Genomic DNA, 21,942 nt, shown 5'->3' with positions numbered 1-21,942 from the left:
CCACAAAGACCAGAGACTTAACGTAGACGTATGACCAAGTATTTAAGACTGGAATTGACTGGAACAAAGACTTGACCAAGTCTCACCATACAAAGACTTAAGACTGGACTTGGACATACAAAAACAAGACTTGTGAACATCTCTTTTCGAGACATACGGGTATTGATGCAGCCGTAGTGATGGGTCTAAACATGTTAATAGTGAGGTCTGAGTGTTGACTGAGGCTTAGGGTGAAGTGAGTGTAAGAATATAATCTGTTATACATGCAGAGCGAGAGCAGACTGATTCAACAGTTTCAGCATGTTTATTTTAGTATAAGTGGTTCTTAAAACCCCTCAGACTGTTCCTCTTCATAAGATTCATGTCTGTAAATCCCTCCATAGGCAAGCAGGATCCAACCAATACATGGCCAATGTGTCCAATGCCATTACTGTGAAATTAAAAAAAACTTTTACAACAAGACAGCGAGTGGAGTTTAGACATTAGTTATTACACACAGAGCCACAGAGATGGTGTGAGTGAAGACAATTAATAAAGAAAATAAAATAAAAACAGCATAGTTCCTCACTGTTACACAAAATGCCTGAAGCAGAGGTGAATATACATTTCCATGTTTTTACACGTGGTTTTCTGTGGTCATGAACAAGATGTATGATTTTACTGACACGACTCAAGCTGTTGCTAATAAGGCATTCATGGCAAACATATTTAAAATAAGTGAGACAAGATTGTTTGAAACTCCTGCCGTTTCTAGCCTACAGTTACTGTACAGCTCTGTCTGTAAGGCTCCGCCCCCGGAAACAAAATTAATTAAATTAATAATAAAAAAAAATGAAAATCAAAAAGCAATGCAAACTCATCTAAAGCCCTATCCGGACTAAGTAATTTTATCTTTTATGGGGGTTTTTATCCTCTGTGATTTTATTCCTGTCCAGAACGACCATGTACCAGGCTGAATTATCTCCTGTTTTTCTCTGAACTCTTCCTCGTGGTCCTCCAGTAATTTTAGTCCCGTCCGGACTCTCATCTGAGTTTCGTCTCCTCGCGTTTAATAAAATAACTTTGGTAACACTTTACATTTAGTGTTGACTAACTAACATGAATTATTAAATTAATGCATTAGTTACCATGAACAAGACATTAGGTAATACATTAACAATGCTTAGATAATGTTAATTAAACACATTACAACAGCATTAATTAATTAATTTCAATTTCACAGGAAATGTAGATAAACTGACATTATAAGTGAAGCATTTGTTAAGATGAATAATACATCATATACTTTATTAATAGTGTTAGCTAATGTTAGGTAAACAAGTAGCAACTGAATTAGTTAATCTTCTTGTCATTTGCTTACGTACTGCAGTTATGCATACTGTAATCATTTAATGTTTTAAAAATAAAAAATATTATATTAGTTAATGGACTTTAGTATATAAAAAAGTAACTGGCTAACACTGCATAAGTTTTATCACAGCTGATTATATTTATAACAATTTTTTTTATTAATATATTTAACAATTAATGTATGCATAACTGCAGTACGTTAGCAAATGACAAGAAGTCTAAAAAAACTGACTAAAGCAGTTATTAGTTGTTTAACTAACATTAGTTAACACTATTTAAAAAAAAATATATGATTTATGATTTATTTCCAGTGAAAGTGTCATTAATTAATGCTGTTGTAATGTGTTCAATTGACATTACCTAGGCATTGTTAATGTATTACCTCATGTCTTGTTCATGGTAACTAATGCATTAATTCATGTTAGTTAGTCAACACTTAAAGTGTTACCAATTTGTCCACTTCCACACACCATAATTACACTATGACACTTTGGATGCGCGTTTCCACGGAAATCCATGTAAAACACAACAGCGAGTGGAAATGGAGGTGCTACTGAACGCTACGTCATGTGACCGAGAAACCTCACTGTTCCTCCTGTTTTTTTTTTCAATTTTAGTCCGGATGCAAGAGTTTTATCACTGAGTAAAAGAGTAAATATATATATATATATTTTTTTTTTAAACAGACGTCCCCCCGAGAAACTAATCCCGTCCGGATAGGGCTTTAATCATCACACACGTCCCGATGATGAGGCTAGCTTATTGGCTTGCAGCAACACTTAAAACAATTACTGTGTGAAAGTGTGAGGTCATTAATTACATGAGGTCATTATTACTAAAAAGTGTGAGGTCACTGCTGATGCTGCAGATTAGGTGACCTCATAACTGAGCTTTGTTTTAGTTCAGGTACGCTATGATATGAGTGAATTAAAGTCTATTCTTAACCGTCGTACCTGACTCTAATCTAAACGCCTGGACCTGGTGCAGCGTGGGTAATAGATATTTCTGCATGCAGGGAAGAGGGAGATGGGTTTCACGATCAGTGTGATCTTCAGTTTCCACATTACTTCCAACACTAACAATTAAAAAAAAAGAAAAAAAAAATACAAATGAAAAATTCAACATTGACATTAAAATACATTCAAGAACGAACCATGTGAGCAGTACCCGAGACTTATGGGCTTCCACCATATCGCACACTTCTTTTGTGTTCAACAGCTGCATATTTTAAAAGAAGATTTAACCACTTAAAAATGATGAGTTTCTTTGATTTTACCAAATTGAAAATCTCTGGAATATAATCAAGAGGAAGATGGATGATCACAAACCATCAAACCAAACTGAACTCCTTGAATTTTTGCACCAGGAGTAAAGCAGCATAAAGTTATCCAAAAGCAGTGTGTAAGACTGGTGGAGGAGAACATGATGCCAAGATGCATGAAAACTGTGATTAAAAACCAGGATTATTCCACCAAATATTGATTTCTGAACTCTTAAAACTTTATGAACATAAACTTGTTTTCTTTGCATTATTTGAGGTCTGAAAACTCTTTCATCTTTTTTTGTTATTTTCATTTCTCATTTTTTGCAAAAAAAAAACGCTCTAGAAATAGAACACTATTCAATGTTTTTTCTTGCTCCTGTAAAGTTGATTTTTTTTTTTTCATTTTCATTGGGAAGCATTGAGTTTCTGAATCAGTTTCCCTGATTTTACTATTTATAGGTTTATGTTTGGGTTAAATTAACATTGTTGTTTTATTCTATAAACTACAGACAACATTTCGCCCAAATTCCAAATAAAAATATTCTCATTTAGAGCATTTATTTGCAGAAAATCAGAATTAAGAGTTCAGAAATCAATATTTGCAGTACAATAATTACAAGTTTTTTCATGCATCATGTTCTCCTCCACCAGTCTTACACACTGCTTTTGGATAACTTTATGCTGCTTTACTCCTGGTGCAAAAATTCAAGCAGTTCAGTTTGGTGGTTTGATGGTTTGTGATCATCCATCTTCCTCTTGATTATATTCCAGAGCTTTTCAATTTGGTAAAATCAAAGAAACTCATCAATTGTATGTGCTCTCAGTTTTTTTCCAGAGCTGTATATTTTCTAACAAATGCAATCTTTGAAAATGAAGGAGTGGAACAAAAAAAAAAAAAAAGTGAGCTACTGGTGGACTGTCTTATAACATTTCCATTCTAATGCACCTCAGCACGGTCAGCGTGGTCTCTGAAGGCTGATCTGTCCTTTTTCTCTCCTCCACTTTTCTGTCCGTTTGGCACGAGACGCTGCAACAAAGCCTTGGTGCTTTACACAAAGCCACTGTACTGCTTGACTGCCTCAGAGAGAAACACACACACACACACACACACACACACACCACTGCACAGGCTGCAAAACGCTGGTACCATGCCCTAATGCTGTACACACACATATTATACACACACACACACACACACACACACACACCCAGTTCCCTGAGAGCATCAAAAGACTGACACATTAACAGCAAATGGGATGCTTCTAACAGTTTCAGCATTACTTACATGATGGAAATAAAAGACAAAACAATAAAAAGCAACGGTAAAAAATAAAATAAAATAAACAGTGCCATTTAAAGAAGTTCTGTACTATCTGTTTCTCCAGAAGACCTTCTCAATACAGTAACTGACAAAAGCCAGGGAACAATTTCTGACAAGATAGAGAGAAGCATCTGCAGGTCATTCTTATATGGCTTGAGCCCTGTTCGAATAGGATTAGTTTTACATTGGGAGGTGGAGTAAAGTATTAAAAAAGTAATTTATATATTATTAGACATCCTCAGTAATTTTAATCCTGTTTAATTTCTGTAAAACGAACCGTAAAAATCACCTCAGGTTGTATAAATTCTGTGTGAACCAAAATATGGGTCATTTTCTGCCAAAAACTGCAAAAAAAAAAAAAAAAAAAGGAGTTTTTTTTTTCTTTTTTTTTCTAAAGTACAGAAGCACAAATTATGTGGGTTATTAAGGCCTTAGGCCAATCTCTATGCTAGCAGCTATTTTTTTTTTTTACTTTTTAAACTAACATTTGATCATTTCCACATTTTTTTGCACTATAAGGTGCACTTAAAATCCTTTAATTTTCCAATAATTGTCAGTTCTCTTTATAATCCACTCTGTTTTATATATGAATTCTATCAGTCAGGTATTAAGGAGCAGTAAAGCCTGCTGGAGTAGCATTAGCATTAGCCGCTAACCATTCTTTTCCTGTTCAGAGGTGAGTATTATTGGACTGTAGCCTGCTGCTAACCCCGGCTAGCACTGCTGGAGCAGTTAGCTGCTAACGCTAATGCTCCAGACTTAGATTTGCAGATTTCTCCAGCACTAAGTTTACTGTAAGTAAACAGAAGAGCTTTACTCACCCAAGTAAACTTTAAAAGACTTTAATTTTAAACTTTATTTTTTAATACAGTTTTGTTTACTTAGCTTAGCAAGACCAGCTAAATAAGAAGTTCCTTATAGTGTCTCTTAAAATGCACCTTATAATCCAGTGTGCCTTATGTATGTGTGAAAAATACAGTACTATAAGTGGGTTATAAGTTCACATGTTTCTGGAGGTGACTGCATAAATCAAGTAGCTACTCCCATTTTAGTAATTTATACAGAGCCTTCGTATCTCTTGTAAATCGATCATATATTTAGTAGATGTCCTATATTAAAAATACATAACTCCACCTCCTTACATAAAACTAATCCTATTTAGACAGGGCTTTACAGTGTTTTTTTTTTAGAATTATAGCCAGAAAATAATGAAAAATAACTGTTTTTCACATTTTCAACAATCAGAGAAATAATGTACCTGTACAGGTTCTGAAGAGATATGTTAAACAGACGATTAAAAACAAAAAAAAGAAAATTAGAAAATAATGATAATGTTAAAAGGTACCGTGGTCTAATCTACATGTCTACTGACAAAGTGACACAACAAAATTATACATAATCAAAAATTCTGTGCAATTCACTGTCAACAGCCCGAGTACCTCTTTCCCTTTTGTGTGTTTTTTTTTTGTTTGTTTTAAATGAGATCAGCATTCATTCGTACATTTATTTCCATTTGTACATGTGTGATTTATTTATATATATATATAATTTTGTTCTTGTTTTTTTGCGCTGGATGATCCGGTGTATAGGTGCTCATTTTGGCTTTTTAAGACACGCAATGGTCCAGTGTGTTTGTGAGTCGGTGATTCACTAAAGGGTCTTTTTTCCCTGTTCACTGAGTCCAGCTGATAAACTTCTTCACAGCTTCGCTTCCGTTTTCTTTTGTCGTTTTTTTTTTCTCCTCCCTCTCTCACCTACCGAGTCCATCACCCACAAACAGTATAATATCTATAAAAAAATAAGTTATTGCGCATCCGAAAAAAGTGCATCTTAGATTTAAAAAATATCTCTTTCACTTTGTTTTCTCCTTTCTTCCTCTGGATCCTGAAATCCTAAGCGGGAGGGGGCGGGACGGCGTGCCGGGAAGGACACACCTGAAGAACGAGGTAAGATGGGGAAAGGGAGGGATGGAGGGAGGGAGAGAAAGAGATGGAGGATAGATGGAGGAGAGGGTGATCTTCAGGAACTGAGAGCCTCACTACGCTATCACCATGGGAACATCGTCTGAAAAGCCACTGATCATTGGTGCATCCTCGTCGTCATCACCTTTAGAAAAGGGAAAAAATAAAAAACATTAGGACTGAATTCTATGTGCAAATACATTGGCATGTGAAAGTATTCATAGATTTTAAGTGATAGACCAACACAAAGCAGCACATTATTGTGGAATGAAAATATGATATACAGGGCCATCTCAAAAAATTAGAATATCTTCGAAAAGTTACTTTATTTCAGTAATTCAGTTCAAAATGTGAAACTCATTATCGTATATTATATAGATTTATTACACACAGAGTGATCTATTTTAAGTGTTTATTTATTTTATTGTATAAGCCTTGATCATCAATAATAAAAGAAGTAAAGGCTTAAAATAGAACTGAATTACTGAAATAAAGTAACTTTTCAAAGATATTCAATTTTTTGAGATGGCCCTGTATGGTTTTCAAAAGTGTGACCTGCAAAAGTATTCAGCACTCTATATTTGAGATTTTATACTTAGTAGAGACACCTTTCACTAAAGTTACAGATGCAAGTCTTTTGGTTTGTCTCTCCCAGAGACTGTAAAAAAAGATGGACGCCGTGTCGCCGTTCCCATTCATTCAATGAAAATGAAGCCAAAATCTTCCGCCATGTTGGCGATCCTGAAACCCGAATCTGCGCAGTAGAGACCAGCGGAGGGAGAAAGACTGTGGAGAGTAGACTACTCATTTAAATAACCCCGCCCCTGAGGGCTGCCTCGAGGTCACAGGCTGCAGAGCGGGGCGGAGCGGAGCTGACGGTCTGTTATTGGTCCCGCCCTTAACCAGCCCTTTTACAATAACCACACCTTTTTTGAATAGAGCTCAATAACGTTTTAAAAAACGAATTCTGTGGGGATATAAAAATTTAACAATATAAGCAGAGGTTACACTAGCTGCTGCATTTAAATAATGGAGCTAGAATTACAGTATATTAGAAAAAAACGTGTTTGAAAGTTGTTCTGTTTTGCCATTGAAACCTATGGGGATGGGTGGGGTTACACGGCTTTCTGAAACCGAACAGCAGGGGGCGCCCAACCTGTGGTGGCTTCACTTTTGAGAGACGATGCTCTGTCCAGCTATACACAGTCTATGGTATCTCCCAGCTTTCACATCTAGAGACTAAGATTTTTTTACCTCATTTTTGAATGGCCCAGTCGACAAAAGAGGTTAACATAATATTAACAAGGGGATGATTGGACAAACATATATGTAGGACATTGTCTACTACCTCTAGCTCAAGCCTGTGGAGGGAATTTACTTGGAAAAATATTTTAAGATTTTTTGTATAACTCCAAATATCAAAAAGGTACAAAGCACCAACCCTGCACATGGTCAGTGCTGGAGGATGTGTGGCAATATGTCTGCTGGTCCTTTCCACATATTTTGGGATTGCCCAAACATTTCTGCATATTGGGTTGATGTGGTAAAGGAGATTAGATCAATACTCAATTACGAACTTGATTTCAATTTTTGTGTCATTTATCTGGGAAATGTACCAGCCGAATTAAGAAACCAAGAGAGATATTTGTTACAAATACTATTAGCGGGTAGTAAAAAAGCAATAACTAAAAAGTAGCTGAGTAAAGAATCCCCAACTCTTTCTGATTGGGTTGAAATTGTTCAGGACATTTATGTCATGGAGAAAATGACCTTTTCATTAAAACAATCGGCTAAAAGATTTGAAACATACTGGAGAAACTGGAAATCCTACCTGGCTCTGAGCTGATTTACTTCATTGATTAATTTTTTTTTAATGATTTTATTTCTGATTCTTCCCCATTTTCTCCCAATTTGGATATCCAATTGCCCCACCCCTTTGTGCGTCCCCATCACCGGTGACGCCCGTGACCCTTGGAGGATGCGGACGAGCACACGCCTCCTCCGACACGTGTGAAGTCAATCACCCCTTTTTTTGAGCTGCTGCGGATGAATCACTGCCTGAGCAGCCAGCGCGCTCGGAGGAAAGCACAGCGGCTAGGTTCTGATTCATCCGCTCACAGACCCCTCGTGCCGCCCAGTGCAACCTTAAGTGTGATGGGGAGAGAGCGCCATCTACCCACCCCAGAGGGAGCAGAGCCAATTGTGCTCCCTCTGAGCGCCGGCAGCTTGATGGTAAAGCTGCATGAGCGGGGGTTCGAACCTGCGACCTCCCGCTCATAGTGGCAGCGCTTTAGACAGCTGGACCACTCGACGCCTCGTACTTCATTGATTCATAAATTGAAATTTGCATTTTAGACCTCTTCTTTTTTTAGTTAGTGCAGGGTTTCACCATAACTGTTAAACATGGTGGTGGAAGCAACATGCTGTGGGAGTGTTTTGCTGCCAATGAAACTGGATACAATGAAGTAGAAGGAGGACTTCCTAACCAACCTCACACCATCAGCAGGATGATTAACACTAACTAAATACAAACAGTTACAAATTCAAAGCTCCTAAAAATGTAAAATATATGGACTATTCTTTTATATAAATTCTGCCAGCTGTCTGTTAATGGCTACCAAAATGTCTAAACAAAAAAAAAATCTTCACATGATTTGCCTTTATTTCATTGTCTACTTAAAATAAATATATGTATAGCATTTAAATGACCCTTGTCAAAAGCCTGATCTGCCTTCTATGTTTTTTTTTGTTTGTTTGTTTGTTCTTTGTATGTTAAAAGACAATAAAAAATAAAGTTAAAAAAAAAGAATGACCCAGTCGAAGTCCTGAAGACTTAAATCTAAAAGAGACACATGAAAACTGCTGTTCACAGATGCTCTCCATCCAACCTGACTGAGCTTCAGCTGTTTTATATATAAAAGAAGAATCTGCAAAAATCTCAGTCTCTAGTGAAAAGCAGCCATACTAAGTATTGATATAGGGAGGGCTGATTAATAATCAATTAAAACTTTGAAAACCATGTATGATTTTTGTTTGACTTTACAATTATGTGCCACTTTGTGTTGGTTTATCACAAAATCTTAATAAAAATACATTAGTACATCAGTTTGTGGTTGTAAGGTGAATAAAAATGTGAAAAGTTATGAATAAAGGTATGAATCATTTTATAATCCACTGTATATGACAGCACTGCAGGGGGTGTAATGTGTATAAGAGTGTGTGAGTGTACAGGAGACCTCCTGCTCTTACCCAGCTCGTCTCCGGAGGAGAAGATGGCGGAGCCGAGGCGGGAGTTGTAGTGGCTGTTGGCGAAGGCGGTGAAGCTGTGCTGGAGACGCCTGTGCCGCACATACAGAGCCACCAGCCCCCCACACACACCCAGCAGCAGAATAAACAGGACCGGAACCACCACCGCAGCCATGTCACCAGAACGAGCTGAATGAGCTGCAGGGTCATTAATACCTACAAACACACACACACACACACACACACACACACACACAGGATGTCAGCAACGTAAATAATTACTGTTTCACAGTATAATCAGCCCACACTGTTATAATTAATAGAATGGATATTTTCCATAAAGTACGTTAGCATTTTCTTGTTAAATCCCTGCTGTTTAATACTTATGTTGTTGGACATTAACATTGTTGTTTTATTCTATAAACTACAGACAACATTTCTCCCAAATTCTAAATAAAAATAGTCATTTAGAGCATTTATTTACAGAAAATGAGAAATGGCTGAAATAACAAAAAAAGATGCAGAGCTTTCAGACCTCAAATAATGCAAAGAAAAAACAAGTTCATATTCATAAAGTTTTAAGAGTTCAGAAATAATCAATATTTGGTGGAATAACCCTGTTTTTTAATCACAGTTTTTTTCATGCATCTTGGCATCATGTTCTCCTCCACCAGTCTTACACACTGCTTTTGGATAACTTGATAAAATTAAAATTTGAGCAGTTCAGTTTGGTGGTTTGATGGCTTGTGATCATCTATCTTCCTCTTAATTGTGTCAGAGGTTTTCAATTTGGTAAAATCAAAGAAATTCATAATTTTTAAGTGCTCTCTATTTTTTTCCAGAGCTGTATGTGCTAAAGATCTAGTTACTAAGGTTTCTGGAGTCAGACTGGTGTACCTGTGTTACTCTGTGTTACTCTAGTATGGACTTTACTCTCAACAGAGAGGCTCAGAAGGTAAAAAGAGTACCTGCTGCTCCGGACCCCAGCTCATCATACAGCAGCACTGCAGACTCTCCACACAGCTGGTTGCTCACCAGGCAGCTGGCCCTCACTGAGAACGTGTAGTTGTGTCCCAGCAGCAGGTTGCTGATCCAGAAAAACGTCTCTGTGGTGTTCCCGAGCCACGTGGTGGAGTTACTCACGCTGTCATGCACATAGATCTCATAGCCCTGTGGAGGAACGGCAGATCATCAGCATCACAGGAAGAAGAGAAAGAAGGGAGGAGCAGTGAGAGCAGTAGATGATGTTCTTACCCGACTCTCGTTAAAGCTTTTCTCCTTTACAGCCAGACTCTTCCAGAAGAGGAACACACGGTTATTCTCAGCCAGGATTTTGAGAGCTTCAGGTGGTGGTAGAGGAACTGTGACAGAGTTACAGAGAGAAGATACAATATTAGTTATAATAATCATATCGTACGAACCCTAATTATCCCATCAGGGTTTTTTTTTTTTTAATTCAGTGTTTTGTCATTTCACCCAACCCTAGTTTGCATCATACACAAATCAAAGGAATAATAGTAATAATATTAGCTTCAGATAGCATTTTTCATACATAGCATATAACCTAAAGTGCTAGTCAACATATATTAATAAAAATAATAGACAATAAAATGGCAAGACAAAGAGAAAACTAAATAAAGTAGCAAATATCAAGAGAATAATAGTAGTAGTAATACAAATAATATTAAAGTAGCAAATATGAAGATTGATTTAAAAAAAATGGATAGGTATGAATAAGGTAATTAAAACAAAATATATGCAAAACATTTCTATTAGTCTTCTATGAGTCTTAATAAAATAATTTTACATTAAATACATTTAATGTGCAAAAATCTAACACTCCTGATACAGTTTATTGCGTTAGCAGGATATGATTCTTCTTATTATTTTTTTATTACAATAATAATTTAAAAAAATTATAAAAACTACAAAATCCAGAGTGATTATGGAGATTATGATACTTGAAACTTTAGGACAGACTACCCTTTATGCAGTTAATCAGCCAAGTTATTTTGAATGTATGAAGTTTGTTTCTTTACTTCAGAACAGGAGGTGCTAGCCTAATATATGAAACTGTGTTAACACAAATGTTATCTTAATAAATACAGTAGTAAGTAAAAGAAAAAAAAAAAACATTTTGGGGCTCTGAGTGATCCAGCAGGCTAAGCACTGCCACTATGATCGACTATTGGTATCGCAAAAATACCATGAAAATATCATAATATTATTTTAGGACCGTATCGCCCACCCCTAATTTTTACCACACAGTACTATATGTCCACATTGAACGCATGTGAACCCTACACACACATTCCGCAAGTCAGTGCAGGGTTTCACCATAACTGTTAAACATGGTGGTGGAAGCAACATGCTGTGGGAGTGTTTTGCTGCCAATGAAACTGGATACAATGATGTAGAAGGAGGACTTCCTAACCAACCTCACACCATCAGCAGGATGATTAACACTAACTAAATACAAACAGTTACAAATTCAAAGCTCCTAAAAATGTAAAATATATGGACTATTCTTTTATATAAATTCTGCCAGCTGTCTGTTAATGGCTACCAAAATGTCTAAACAACAAGGTGCAATTTGCTAAGTGACATTTAACCAAATATCGTGTTTTATACACAATTTTTTACCCTATTTGTTGTATTGATGTCAGTTGTCTCTCCTCCACAAATTAAAACTTATACATCATTTTTTCTACTATTGAGACTCCAGAAATATTAAACTGTACTGCACATCAATCTTAAGAGGATTTCAAAGCTTCTCTGTTTGGCTTTATTTATATATTTAAAAAAGGTGCATGTGTGAAACTGGATTAACAATCATTACAGGGATGTATTGAGGGCTGTAATTGGATTTAAGGGCCGTACCAGGCTCTAAGGGGCGTTTAGAAACTGATGATAGTGCTGGACTCCATCAAGCATGAGGACTATTTAAGGACTATATTAGACACTAAAGGCCTGTGTTTTGCTTCGACAGATACTTAAAGGAGAACTCTGGTGTAAAATGGACTTTTGTTGTAGTAAAACATGCTAAAAAGTTCTTACCTTTGATGAATAGCACACCTCCGCTCTCCCACAGCGTTCAGAGATCCAGAATTTTAACAGTTTGTCCAAAAACCGTTCAGACTGGGAGATACGGGGCATAATTTACCCTAATAAATCACTTTTTACACTGTTATCCAGCTCAAAGTAGCTCCACACCTCCTTACTAGAATCCGGAGAGCCCTGACATTTAAAATGAGGCATTAATAACTTAAAAAGTGCAGAAGAAGCTTATTAAAAACCACTGATTACATCCTATAATGCTAGCTTCAGCTCCGAGCACCGCCATCACTGTACTGATGTCATAGACATATAAATACATAGACTCCACATAGTGTGGCAGGCTATGCAGAGTCTATGTATATATATATGTCTAAGACATTATCAGTACAAAGATGGCGGCGCTCAGAGCTGAAGCTAGTGTTATAGGATGTAAACAATGGTTTTTAATAAGCTTCTTCTGCACTTTTTAAGTTGTTAATGCCTTGTTTTAAAAGTCAGGGCTCTTCAGATTCTAGTAAGGAGGTGTGGAGCTACTTTGAGCTGGATAACGGTGTAAAAAAGGGATTCAGCAGGGTAAATTATGCCCCGTATCTCCCAGTCTGAAGGGTTTTTGGACAAACTGTTAAAATTCTGGATCTCTGAACGCTGTGGGAGAGCGGAGGTGTGCTATTCATCAAAGATAAGAACTTTTTATCATGTTTTACTACAACTAAAGTCCATTTTACACCAGAGTTCTCCTTTAAGAACATGTTGGGTTCAGACAAAAAAAACATTGAGGGTTTTGTACCTGTGTTGAGGGTGTAGGTGGCCTCCTTGCTCATGTTGCGCAGCCGGACGGTGATGCTGTAGCGTCCGCCGGGCTCCAGGCCCTTCAGACAGTACTCTACTGTGTTGTTCTGAGTCGTCACTTTATAATCACGTTCAGTTTTCCTCACCGCGTCTCTCACGTGCACCACATACGTCTGCACAAATACATAAAATATATAAGACAAGCTTTGCCTTCAAATACCTTCAATGTTAACAGTAGACCAATAAGCCTATGTTAACATTACCAGGCTAAAATTACTTAAATCTGATTTTATGTTCAATGTGGCTCAGATCTGATTTTTACGTGCCACGAGACGACTTAAAAATGATTTAAAAATGAGTTTCTTTGATTTTAACAATTTGAAAACCTCTGGAATATAATCAAGAGGAAGATGGATGATCACAAGCCATCAAACCACCAAACTGAACTGCTTGATTTTTTGCACCAGGAGTAAAGCAGCATAAAGTTATCCAAAAACAGTGTGTAAGACTGGTGGAGGAGAACATGATGGCAAGAAGCATTAAAAAAAAACTGTGAATAAAAACCACCAAGGGTTATTCCACCAAATATTGATTTCTGAACTCTTAAAACTTTATGTATATGAACTTGTTTTTTTTTCTTTGCATTATTTGAGGTCTGAAAGCTCTGCATCTTTTTTTATTTTTTTTTAGTATGTTTCAGCCATTTCTCATTTTCTGTAAATAAATGCTCTAAATGAGGATATTTTTATTTGGAATTTGGGAGAAAAGTTCTTTGTAGTTTATAGAATAAAACAACAAAGTTAATTTTACTCAAACATAAACCTATAAATAACAAAATCAGAGAAACTGATTCAGAAACTGAAGTGATCTCTTCATTTTTTCTAGAGGTTTATATCATCGCTGTCCAACTTCACAGGAGAGAGATAAAACATTAACTATCAATGTAAAAACAGGTTATTTCAGGACATTTTGGAGAAATTCTATTGCTTTTTTCATTAATAAATGTTGACACTAAACTACAAATTCACAAAAATGAAGAAACTTGTTTTTAATTGGACAGCGATGATATAAAGCTGGTCCCACAATAAATCAAAGATACAAAGAAATGAATCAGTATTGTTACCAGAGGTTCACCAGGGGTGTCATATGGCGGCTGCCACTTCAGCGTGGCCTGGGTCTTCTCCACTCTCACTTTGTGCAGATTTCGAGGAGGAAGTCTCTCATTAGGAATCATCTTCACAACAACAGACTCAGACGGAGGTCCCAGATACGGCTCGATTACCCTCACCTGTACAGCAAATAAAGAAACATCAGCGTACCTGCAGAATGTGGCTGCTTTAACTGCTTTAACCGCTCGTCTAGACATAAGTGAAGATGGGAAGGTGGTGTCCTACATGGAAGAGGTACTGCTCATCATTCTCCACAGAGACGATCAGGCTGCCGCTGCTGTTCACGCTCTGCGGCCGGCGGTAAAGATCCAGGAAGGAGGTGGCGTAAAACACACCATACATCTGAACACACACACAAACACAAACATGAGGTTTTATTAAAGGTGTTATTCTGCTAAAATCCTCCGTTTCTTGTTCTTTGTACAATAGAAATACAGTAGGTCTCTCTGAGTTGTTTATGATGCTGAACATGATGAAACTCTTCCTCAACCTCCTTAACCATTGTCTGCAGCAGCTAGTAAAAGAAAATATTCTGAAAAAAAACGAGTCGATCAGGAAAAGCACCGTGTCTACATCAACCTGTGGATGGGATCTAAATAACAGCGCTAGGAACAGCATGGCAGTTCATTCATGTGTTATTTGTGTTATTGGCCTCCATTTAAAGTTTAGACATTTTTGCTTTTCTCTCTAAAGTAATTTTGATTTTTTTTCCCCATTTTATTTTATTTCTAATTCTTATCCCATTTTCTTCCCAATTTACACAATCAATTACCCAACTCACTCATTAGGACTCCCACTATCACTAGTGATGCTCCAACACCAGGAGGGTGAAGGCTAGCACACGCCTCCTCCGATACATGTGAAGTCAGACTCCGCCGCTTTTTGAACTGTTGCTGATGTAGCATTGCCGAGTAGCATCACAGCGCTAACGCTCGGAGGAAAACGCAGCAGTGACTCGGTTCTGATACATCAGCTCACAGACGCAGCCTTGTGCTGATCCACATCACCCTAGGAGTGATGAGGGGAAAGAAAGAGCGCCATCTACTGTACCCACCCAGAGAGAGTAAGGCCTTTTGTGCTCTCTCAGGGCTCCGGCAGCTGATGGCAAACTACATAAATAGAATTTGAACCAACGATCTCCTGATCATAGAAGAATTGGAGTTTTTGAGGAACAGATATCAGCACACAGATGTTGCAGAGACATTTTCAGTGAGAGCATCTGTGTTAAAACACTGGAATGTAACACAGAGTGTGTGGGTTGGGGTACCTGTGCTGGAGGTCCGGTCCAGCTGCAGTCCACAGCAGTCTGGTTCAGGGCGCGGGCCTTCAGTAAGGGCTGAGCTGGCTGAGAGCCGCCGGTCTGCAGACGGAACAGGGCGGTGGGACTGTCTCCATCAGTGGTGTGGGACCACACGGACACCTCATACAGAGTACCTGCGGTCAGATTGGTGGCTACCCGAGAAAAGATGATAACAGAACAAAACAGACAAAAGAAACAAATTTTTTTGTTGTTTTAATTTTTCATATAAAAAAACAAACATTCAGCTAAGCTGAGACATGTATTTTTTTTTCTTTTACTTATTACTGTATTTATGAAGATAAAAATGGTGACAGTTTTAGAAATTAGCCTAGTACCTTTTGTTCTGAAGTAAAGAAGAAAACTTCATACAGTAAAAGTTGACTTGGCTATTTTTGTAGTTTGTTTTACTGTAGCTCTGATCATATCCTGCTAATACATTAAACCTGATTAAACATGAGGATTTTTCCAAATACAGTGTATTTAATATTAAATATATATTTATTAAAATTTGGAAATTGGAAATAGCGTTTTATTTTACTGTACCATGTTAAAATAAGGCTCCTTTAGAAAAGGTTTAAAAACAGTCTATGAGGGAGTTTATTAATCGTTAATAATTAGGTTGCAAATACTTTATTAACCATTAATAAGTAGTTACAACACATAAAACGTGTTTTTCAATCAGTCAGCATTAACACATCTAATAAAATCATATAAAAAGTCAGTTTAGTTACTTCATGTTATTTTATGTTAATATACACCACATGGGCGGCACGGTGGCACAGTGGATAGTGCTGTTGCCTCACAGCAAGATGGCCTGGGTCAGATTCTATTTTTCATGTATTTTGTTTTAATTATCTTATTCATACCTATATCTATTTTATATATATTTTTTTTTCAATAGTTTTCTTATTTCCTACTTTAATATTATTTTTATTATTACTATTATAATTGTTCTCATCTTTTTTAATTACTTTATTATTTTGTTTTCTCTTTGTTTTGCCATTTTATTGCCTATTATTGCTTTTATTAATACATGTCGACAAAATCTGAAGCTAATATTATTTATATAATTTCATTTTTATATGTAATTTATTTTTATTTTAAGAAATTGCATAAATCTATACTTGTGTCCTGTAATGTAGATTAAAAACACAGGAAAATGACTTTAAAGTCATTATAAAGACGGTAAAGAATGTGAACATACCCTTTAAAGTTTTTGAGACTGTGTAGTTCCTGCTTTCTTTCACATGCTTCTCGAAGACCCAGCTGAGGAGCACTACATAGTATTTAACCTGGTAAAAACAGGACAGTGGGGTTATTCTTATTACAGCAGTTAAACAGATGCAGCTCAAACTCACACAGTTTTCTTTATTTACTCACTTTATAATCAGAGCTGATGGACAGAGTGAGAGTATCCTCTGTGATGCTGATGATCTTTGTGACCGGAGGTGCCAGAGCTGAGAGTGAGGAATCAGAGAGGAAATCATCAGTAATTATTAGTGAAGTACCTGCAAGCAGCCAGCAGAGGGAAGCACAGGCTCCTGCTGACCATTTACAGCATAGACATATATACATAGACGCTGCATAGACTGCCTCCCAGCGTGTCAGCGTGGCGGCCATATTGGAGGAGGCAATCCTGCATTAATTAACCAGTGCAGTAATTTACACTACGGAAGGTGGTTAATACATATATAATATAATAATCACAACTCTACCAATTTATACCTGATTTTTACATGGTTTGGTTTGTTACAAACAGATGTAGATGCAGTAATGATACAGGAAGCTGTCACACATTACAAATACCTGCTTTCATACTAAAACACTTAGTATTATGCTCTTCAACAATGACAGACACATGGTGTTATGTTCATTTGTCAGGAACAGCAATGGTGCTTCCGGGGCAATTTGACCCAGTGCATAATTAACTACCAAATCAACAAAAGATCCCTAAAAACAAAAAGAAAATCCTAACAAGCAGTGTGAATATTTTATTACTAACTAAATTACTAATTATTCTATCAATATTCAGTGCAATGCTGTTCCTTACCTCTAACAGGTAATGGTTCAATTAGGATAATTCACTAGTATTTCAATAAACTTTGTTTTATTGTTTCACTACTTTATTACTTTTGAAAGACCAACATATAAAACACAATACTTTTACACAACGTTAAACATAACACTGCAATTTTGTTTTAGTTCTAGTTTTTTTGCAGGGGGTGGTTGCAAATATTTGAGAACGATTTTAATATTATATGTTGATTACACTGATTAAAGCAAGCAGAAGATTTATACTGAAACAAAAATACTTTTAACTATTTTTCCTAGATCTTCAAACTTTAAAACAGGTCAAATTGACCCACAATGTAACAGGAGTGTTAAAAAGTGTATAAATTAATTAATTTTATACTTATATGTACATATACACACACACATATATATATACATGTTTTATTCTATAAACTACGGACAACGTTTCTCCCAAATTCCAAATAAAAATAAAAAATCGTCATTTAGAGCATTTATTTACAGAAAATGAGAAATGACTGAAATAACAAACAAGATGCAGAGCTTTCAGACCTCAAAAAATGCAAATAATTATAGATTATATTCCAGAGGTTTTCAATTTGGTAAAATCTAAGAAACTCATAATTTTTAAAGTGGTATCTATCTATCTATCTATCTATCTATCTATCTATCTATCTATCTGTATCTATCTATCTATCTATCTGTATCTTTCTGTATCTATCTCTATCTCTCTCTATCTGTCTGTATCCATCTGTATCTATTTGTATCTATCAATCTGTATATATTCATCGATTTGTATCTATCTGTATCTATTTATCTGTATCTATCTATCTATCTCCTTCGATTTCTATCTATCTATCTATCTATCTATCTATCTGTATCTATTTATCTGTATCTATTTGTATCTATCAATCTGTATATATTCATCGATTTGTATCCATCTGTATCTATCTGTCTGTATCTATCTGTCTGTATCTATCTGTCTGTATCTATCTGTCTGTATCTATCTGTCTGTATCTATCTGTCTGTATCTCTATATCTGTATCTCTATATCTGTATCTATCTATCTATCTATCTATCTATCTATCTATCTATCTATCTATCTATCTATCTATCTATCTTTATCCATCCATCCATCTATCTTTATCCATCCATCCATCTATCTTTATCCATCCATCCATCTATCTTTATCTATCTATCTATCTATCTATCTATCTATCTATCTATCTATCTATCTATCTATCTATCTATCTATCTATCTATCTATCTATCTATCCAGTATGAAAGCAGGTATTTGTAATGTGTGATGGCGTCCTGTATCATTACTAAATCTCTGCTGTTTGTAACAAACCAAACCGTGTGTAAATCAGGTATAAACTGGTAGAGTAGTGATTATTTTAGGCATATTAAACACCTTCCTCAGTACTAATTAATGCACTGGGGGCGCAGGGTTGCCTCCTCCAATATGGTGGCCCCGCTGACACGCCAGCTCCATTAGACGCTTCAGTCGATGGGGCGTCTATGTATATGCTGTCTGTGATTTACAGCACATACCTTTCTGAGGTACGACGGATTTGATCTCCGTCCAGTTTCCCACTCCTCTACTGGTCACTGCAGCCACCTGAGAGAGAGAGAGCGAGAGAGAGAGAGAGCAGGTAAGGAACAGAGGAACAGGTGAGAAGGTGCTGGAGACGGGTGTTGATTTGGGTGCTGAAGGCTGAGAGTAAGGGGGGGTGTGAGACTCACCCTGAACCTGTAGAGGGAGCTGGGCTGAAGACTCCTGACTGTGGTACTGGTGGTGGTGCTTCTCTGAGAAAACCACTCAGAACTGCCCTTTTCACTGTACTCTACCTGTTCACATTACACACAAAGGTGTTAAAAACATTTATATTCATTACTCTGTAGGTAGAAGCATATTGGAGATAGTAGTGTTTAATAAAATACTTCTGTAGAAGTTGAAGAAGAATCAACTCAAGCTTTTTACGTATGTTTTTAAGTAAAAGTGTTTAAAAAAAAGTACTGGTTTCAAACCTATTAAAAGTATAAAAGTTAAAGTGTAATAAGTAAGGGGAAAAATAAAGCCATTAAGAACAAAGGTTTAGGATATCCGCTTTGCTTTAAACATGTAATTTGCTAGAAAGGAGTGAAAATGCACTGCAGAAAACATGGCTGATGATCAGCAAAGTCATACAGAATAAAACTCTGTAAAACTTACTGTTATAAACTTTACTGTGCTTTTTTTTGTAGACAACTTGCCTTAATGGCTGGGCAGCATTTACTAGCGCAAACCGCAGCTAGCACTTAGCCACTAAGGCTAATGTTGCTGCACCCAGCCTTAGTAGTTTTTTAAATATATTCAAATAACCACAGGGGTGACACCCCTGTTCCTTTCTAGTGTCGCATAATGCTCCCTGTAATCCAGCGCACCCTATGTATGAAAAAAGACCAGAAAATAAACGTTCATTTATAGTGTGCCTAATAGGGGTGGGCGATATGGCTCTAAAATAATATCATGATATTTCAGGGTATTTTTGCGATAAAGAAATACTTGGCGATATAGGAAAACAGAACAATAATTAATTAATTTTAGGAATATAGTATAAGAGTATAACAGTATAATCATAATGTGACAAAATAAATAATATAGCATAAAATAATATAATGCAGTAAAAAATATTGCAGAATATTTAGTGCATGCATATAAACTGCAAACTAAAACAATTATACAATAAATACACCTAAAGCTTCACAGTAAATAATAGACTACTTTTAAGACAGAACAGCCCTATTATCACGATATGGATTTTTAATATCATGATATTTCTGTGTCACAATATATTGTATACGATATAATATTGCCCACCCCTAGTGCCTAATAATCTGGTGTGCCTTATAGTGTGAAAATACGGTAAATGCAAAATTGCACAAAAAAGGCTCAATTACAGACACATCAGAACTAAAACTTTATCCACTTGGGGGAACCCCAGCCAAGTTTCAAAAAAGAAAAGGTGTATATTATCAGAATTAAATAGCATATGACTATTGACATCTTTGGGACACACGTTTTGTCCCTGTATTAATAGAAAAATACTGCACATATAACAGGACTATATAAAACATATATAATATAACAGTACGAGTCAGAACAGAAAGCACACCCTTTTGTATAACAACCTTGTGTATACCTTATATGCTTTAGTCACATGCATGGCCAAGCATGAAACCTAAATCATTCACAGTGTGAAACTACCCACCAAGTTTCAATCCTGTCAGTCAATTACATCTGGGTGCACTGATTTCTTATGTGTGGCTCCCCACAGTTTAAGTAAAGCATCTACCATCAGAAAGAGACTGCACACGTTTAACTTGATTAATTTTTTGGCCAAGAAGAAACCCCTGCTGTTCAAATTGTGACTGTACTTCTCTGACTTTTACTATTTTAACTAATTCTAACTTTAATACAGCTAGTTGGCTAATTTCAGACAGTGCTGCAGTATTTATTTAACAATAGTAGTAGAAACAGAAGCAGAGAGCACTCCACTCACTATGTACTCTCTGATGAGGCCGTGAGTGTTATCCGGGGGACTCCAGGAGCAAAGCACAGTCCCGTCCTCTCCTTTATCACAGCCCAGCTGCAGCCCCTGAGGAGGATCCGGCACTGCAGGACACACACAGACAGAAGAGACAGAAAGACAGACAGAGGAAAAAATGTCAGTACTACAATACTCTCTGGTGCAGTTGCGCAGTGTGTGTGTGCGTGTGTGTGTGAGGTATATGATAGGTGTGTGACTCACAGCCCTCAGGAGTGCGGAGGGTCAGCACCTCGTTGGTTTTGTGCTGCTTGCTGAGACACTGCGTCACCACTTTCACCTGGTAGGTGGTGTCTGGTCTCAGTACAGTCAGTGTGTAGCTGCTCTTGTTGCTGTGGGTGTCCATGGTGGTCCACTGCTGAGCCCCCACCAGCCTGACACAGAAATGCATCGCATGCACGGGTGACTAATATGGTACATCTGAAGGACACTGCAGCTTCAACACAACAATCACGACCATAAAATGATTTTTATTATTATTACACTGCCTTTGTGAACTGGATGCTAAAAATTACAGAGCCCCTAATGCTGTCTATACACTACACCACTCTGAAAAGACTTTTAACACACGACAGACTTTTTGGTCTCAGATTTTTTACTCACAGACTTTTTAGTCTCATTCTTTTTAGTCTCATTCTTTTTAGTCTCATTCTTTTTAGTCTCATTCTTTTTACTCTCAGACTTTTTAGTCTCATTCTTTTTAGTCTCATTCTTTTTAGTCTCATTCTTTTTAGTCTCATTCTTTTTACTCGCAGACTTTTTACTCGCAGACTTTTTACTCGCAGACTTTTTACTCGCAGACTTTTTAGTCTCATTCTTTTTAGTCTCATTCTTTTTAGTCTCATTCTTTTTACTCGCAGACTT

General features: G+C 36.7%; 1 protein-coding gene across 4 annotated transcripts in view; it reads right to left on the bottom strand.

The window, feature by feature from the left end:
* Nucleotides 1-285: 285 nt before the first annotated feature.
* The window catches only part of sorl1 (sortilin-related receptor, L(DLR class) A repeats containing), a 134,684-nt gene continuing 113,027 nt past the window's right edge, over nt 286-21,942 (bottom strand). The window contains exons 35-50 of one of the 4 annotated variants that reach the window (XR_007425249.1): nt 21,283-21,452; nt 21,034-21,146; nt 19,235-19,339; nt 19,043-19,109; nt 16,838-16,914; nt 16,662-16,749; nt 15,425-15,609; nt 14,383-14,499; nt 14,112-14,276; nt 12,987-13,161; nt 10,397-10,503; nt 10,111-10,312; nt 9,146-9,358; nt 3,561-6,041; nt 2,304-2,425; nt 286-430 (exon numbers count right to left, since the gene is read on the bottom strand). Coding sequence is in view for 1 of the 4 variants with exons in the window: in XM_022674963.2 (XP_022530684.2) it covers nt 5,974-6,041; nt 9,146-9,358; nt 10,111-10,312; nt 10,397-10,503; nt 12,987-13,161; nt 14,112-14,276; nt 14,383-14,499; nt 15,425-15,609; nt 16,662-16,749; nt 16,838-16,914; nt 19,043-19,109; nt 19,235-19,339; nt 21,034-21,146; nt 21,283-21,452 (1,852 nt within the window). In the remaining 3 variants the exon portion in view is untranslated. Of the gene's footprint in view, nt 2,426-2,942; nt 6,042-9,145; nt 9,359-10,110; nt 10,313-10,396; nt 10,504-12,986; nt 13,162-14,111; nt 14,277-14,382; nt 14,500-15,424; nt 15,610-16,661; nt 16,750-16,837; nt 16,915-19,042; nt 19,110-19,234; nt 19,340-21,033; nt 21,147-21,282; nt 21,453-21,942 lie in introns of those variants that run through there. The other 3 variants (XR_007425247.1, XR_007425248.1, XM_022674963.2) reach the window with 3 other exon arrangements.

Source organism: Astyanax mexicanus, chromosome 18, assembly GCF_023375975.1.
Source record: "Astyanax mexicanus isolate ESR-SI-001 chromosome 18, AstMex3_surface, whole genome shotgun sequence".
In the NCBI taxonomy this organism is placed as follows: Eukaryota; Metazoa; Chordata; class Actinopteri; order Characiformes; family Acestrorhamphidae; genus Astyanax; species Astyanax mexicanus.
Note: the sequence above shows the minus strand (reverse complement) of the source record. Positions and strands in the feature narration are given on the sequence as shown.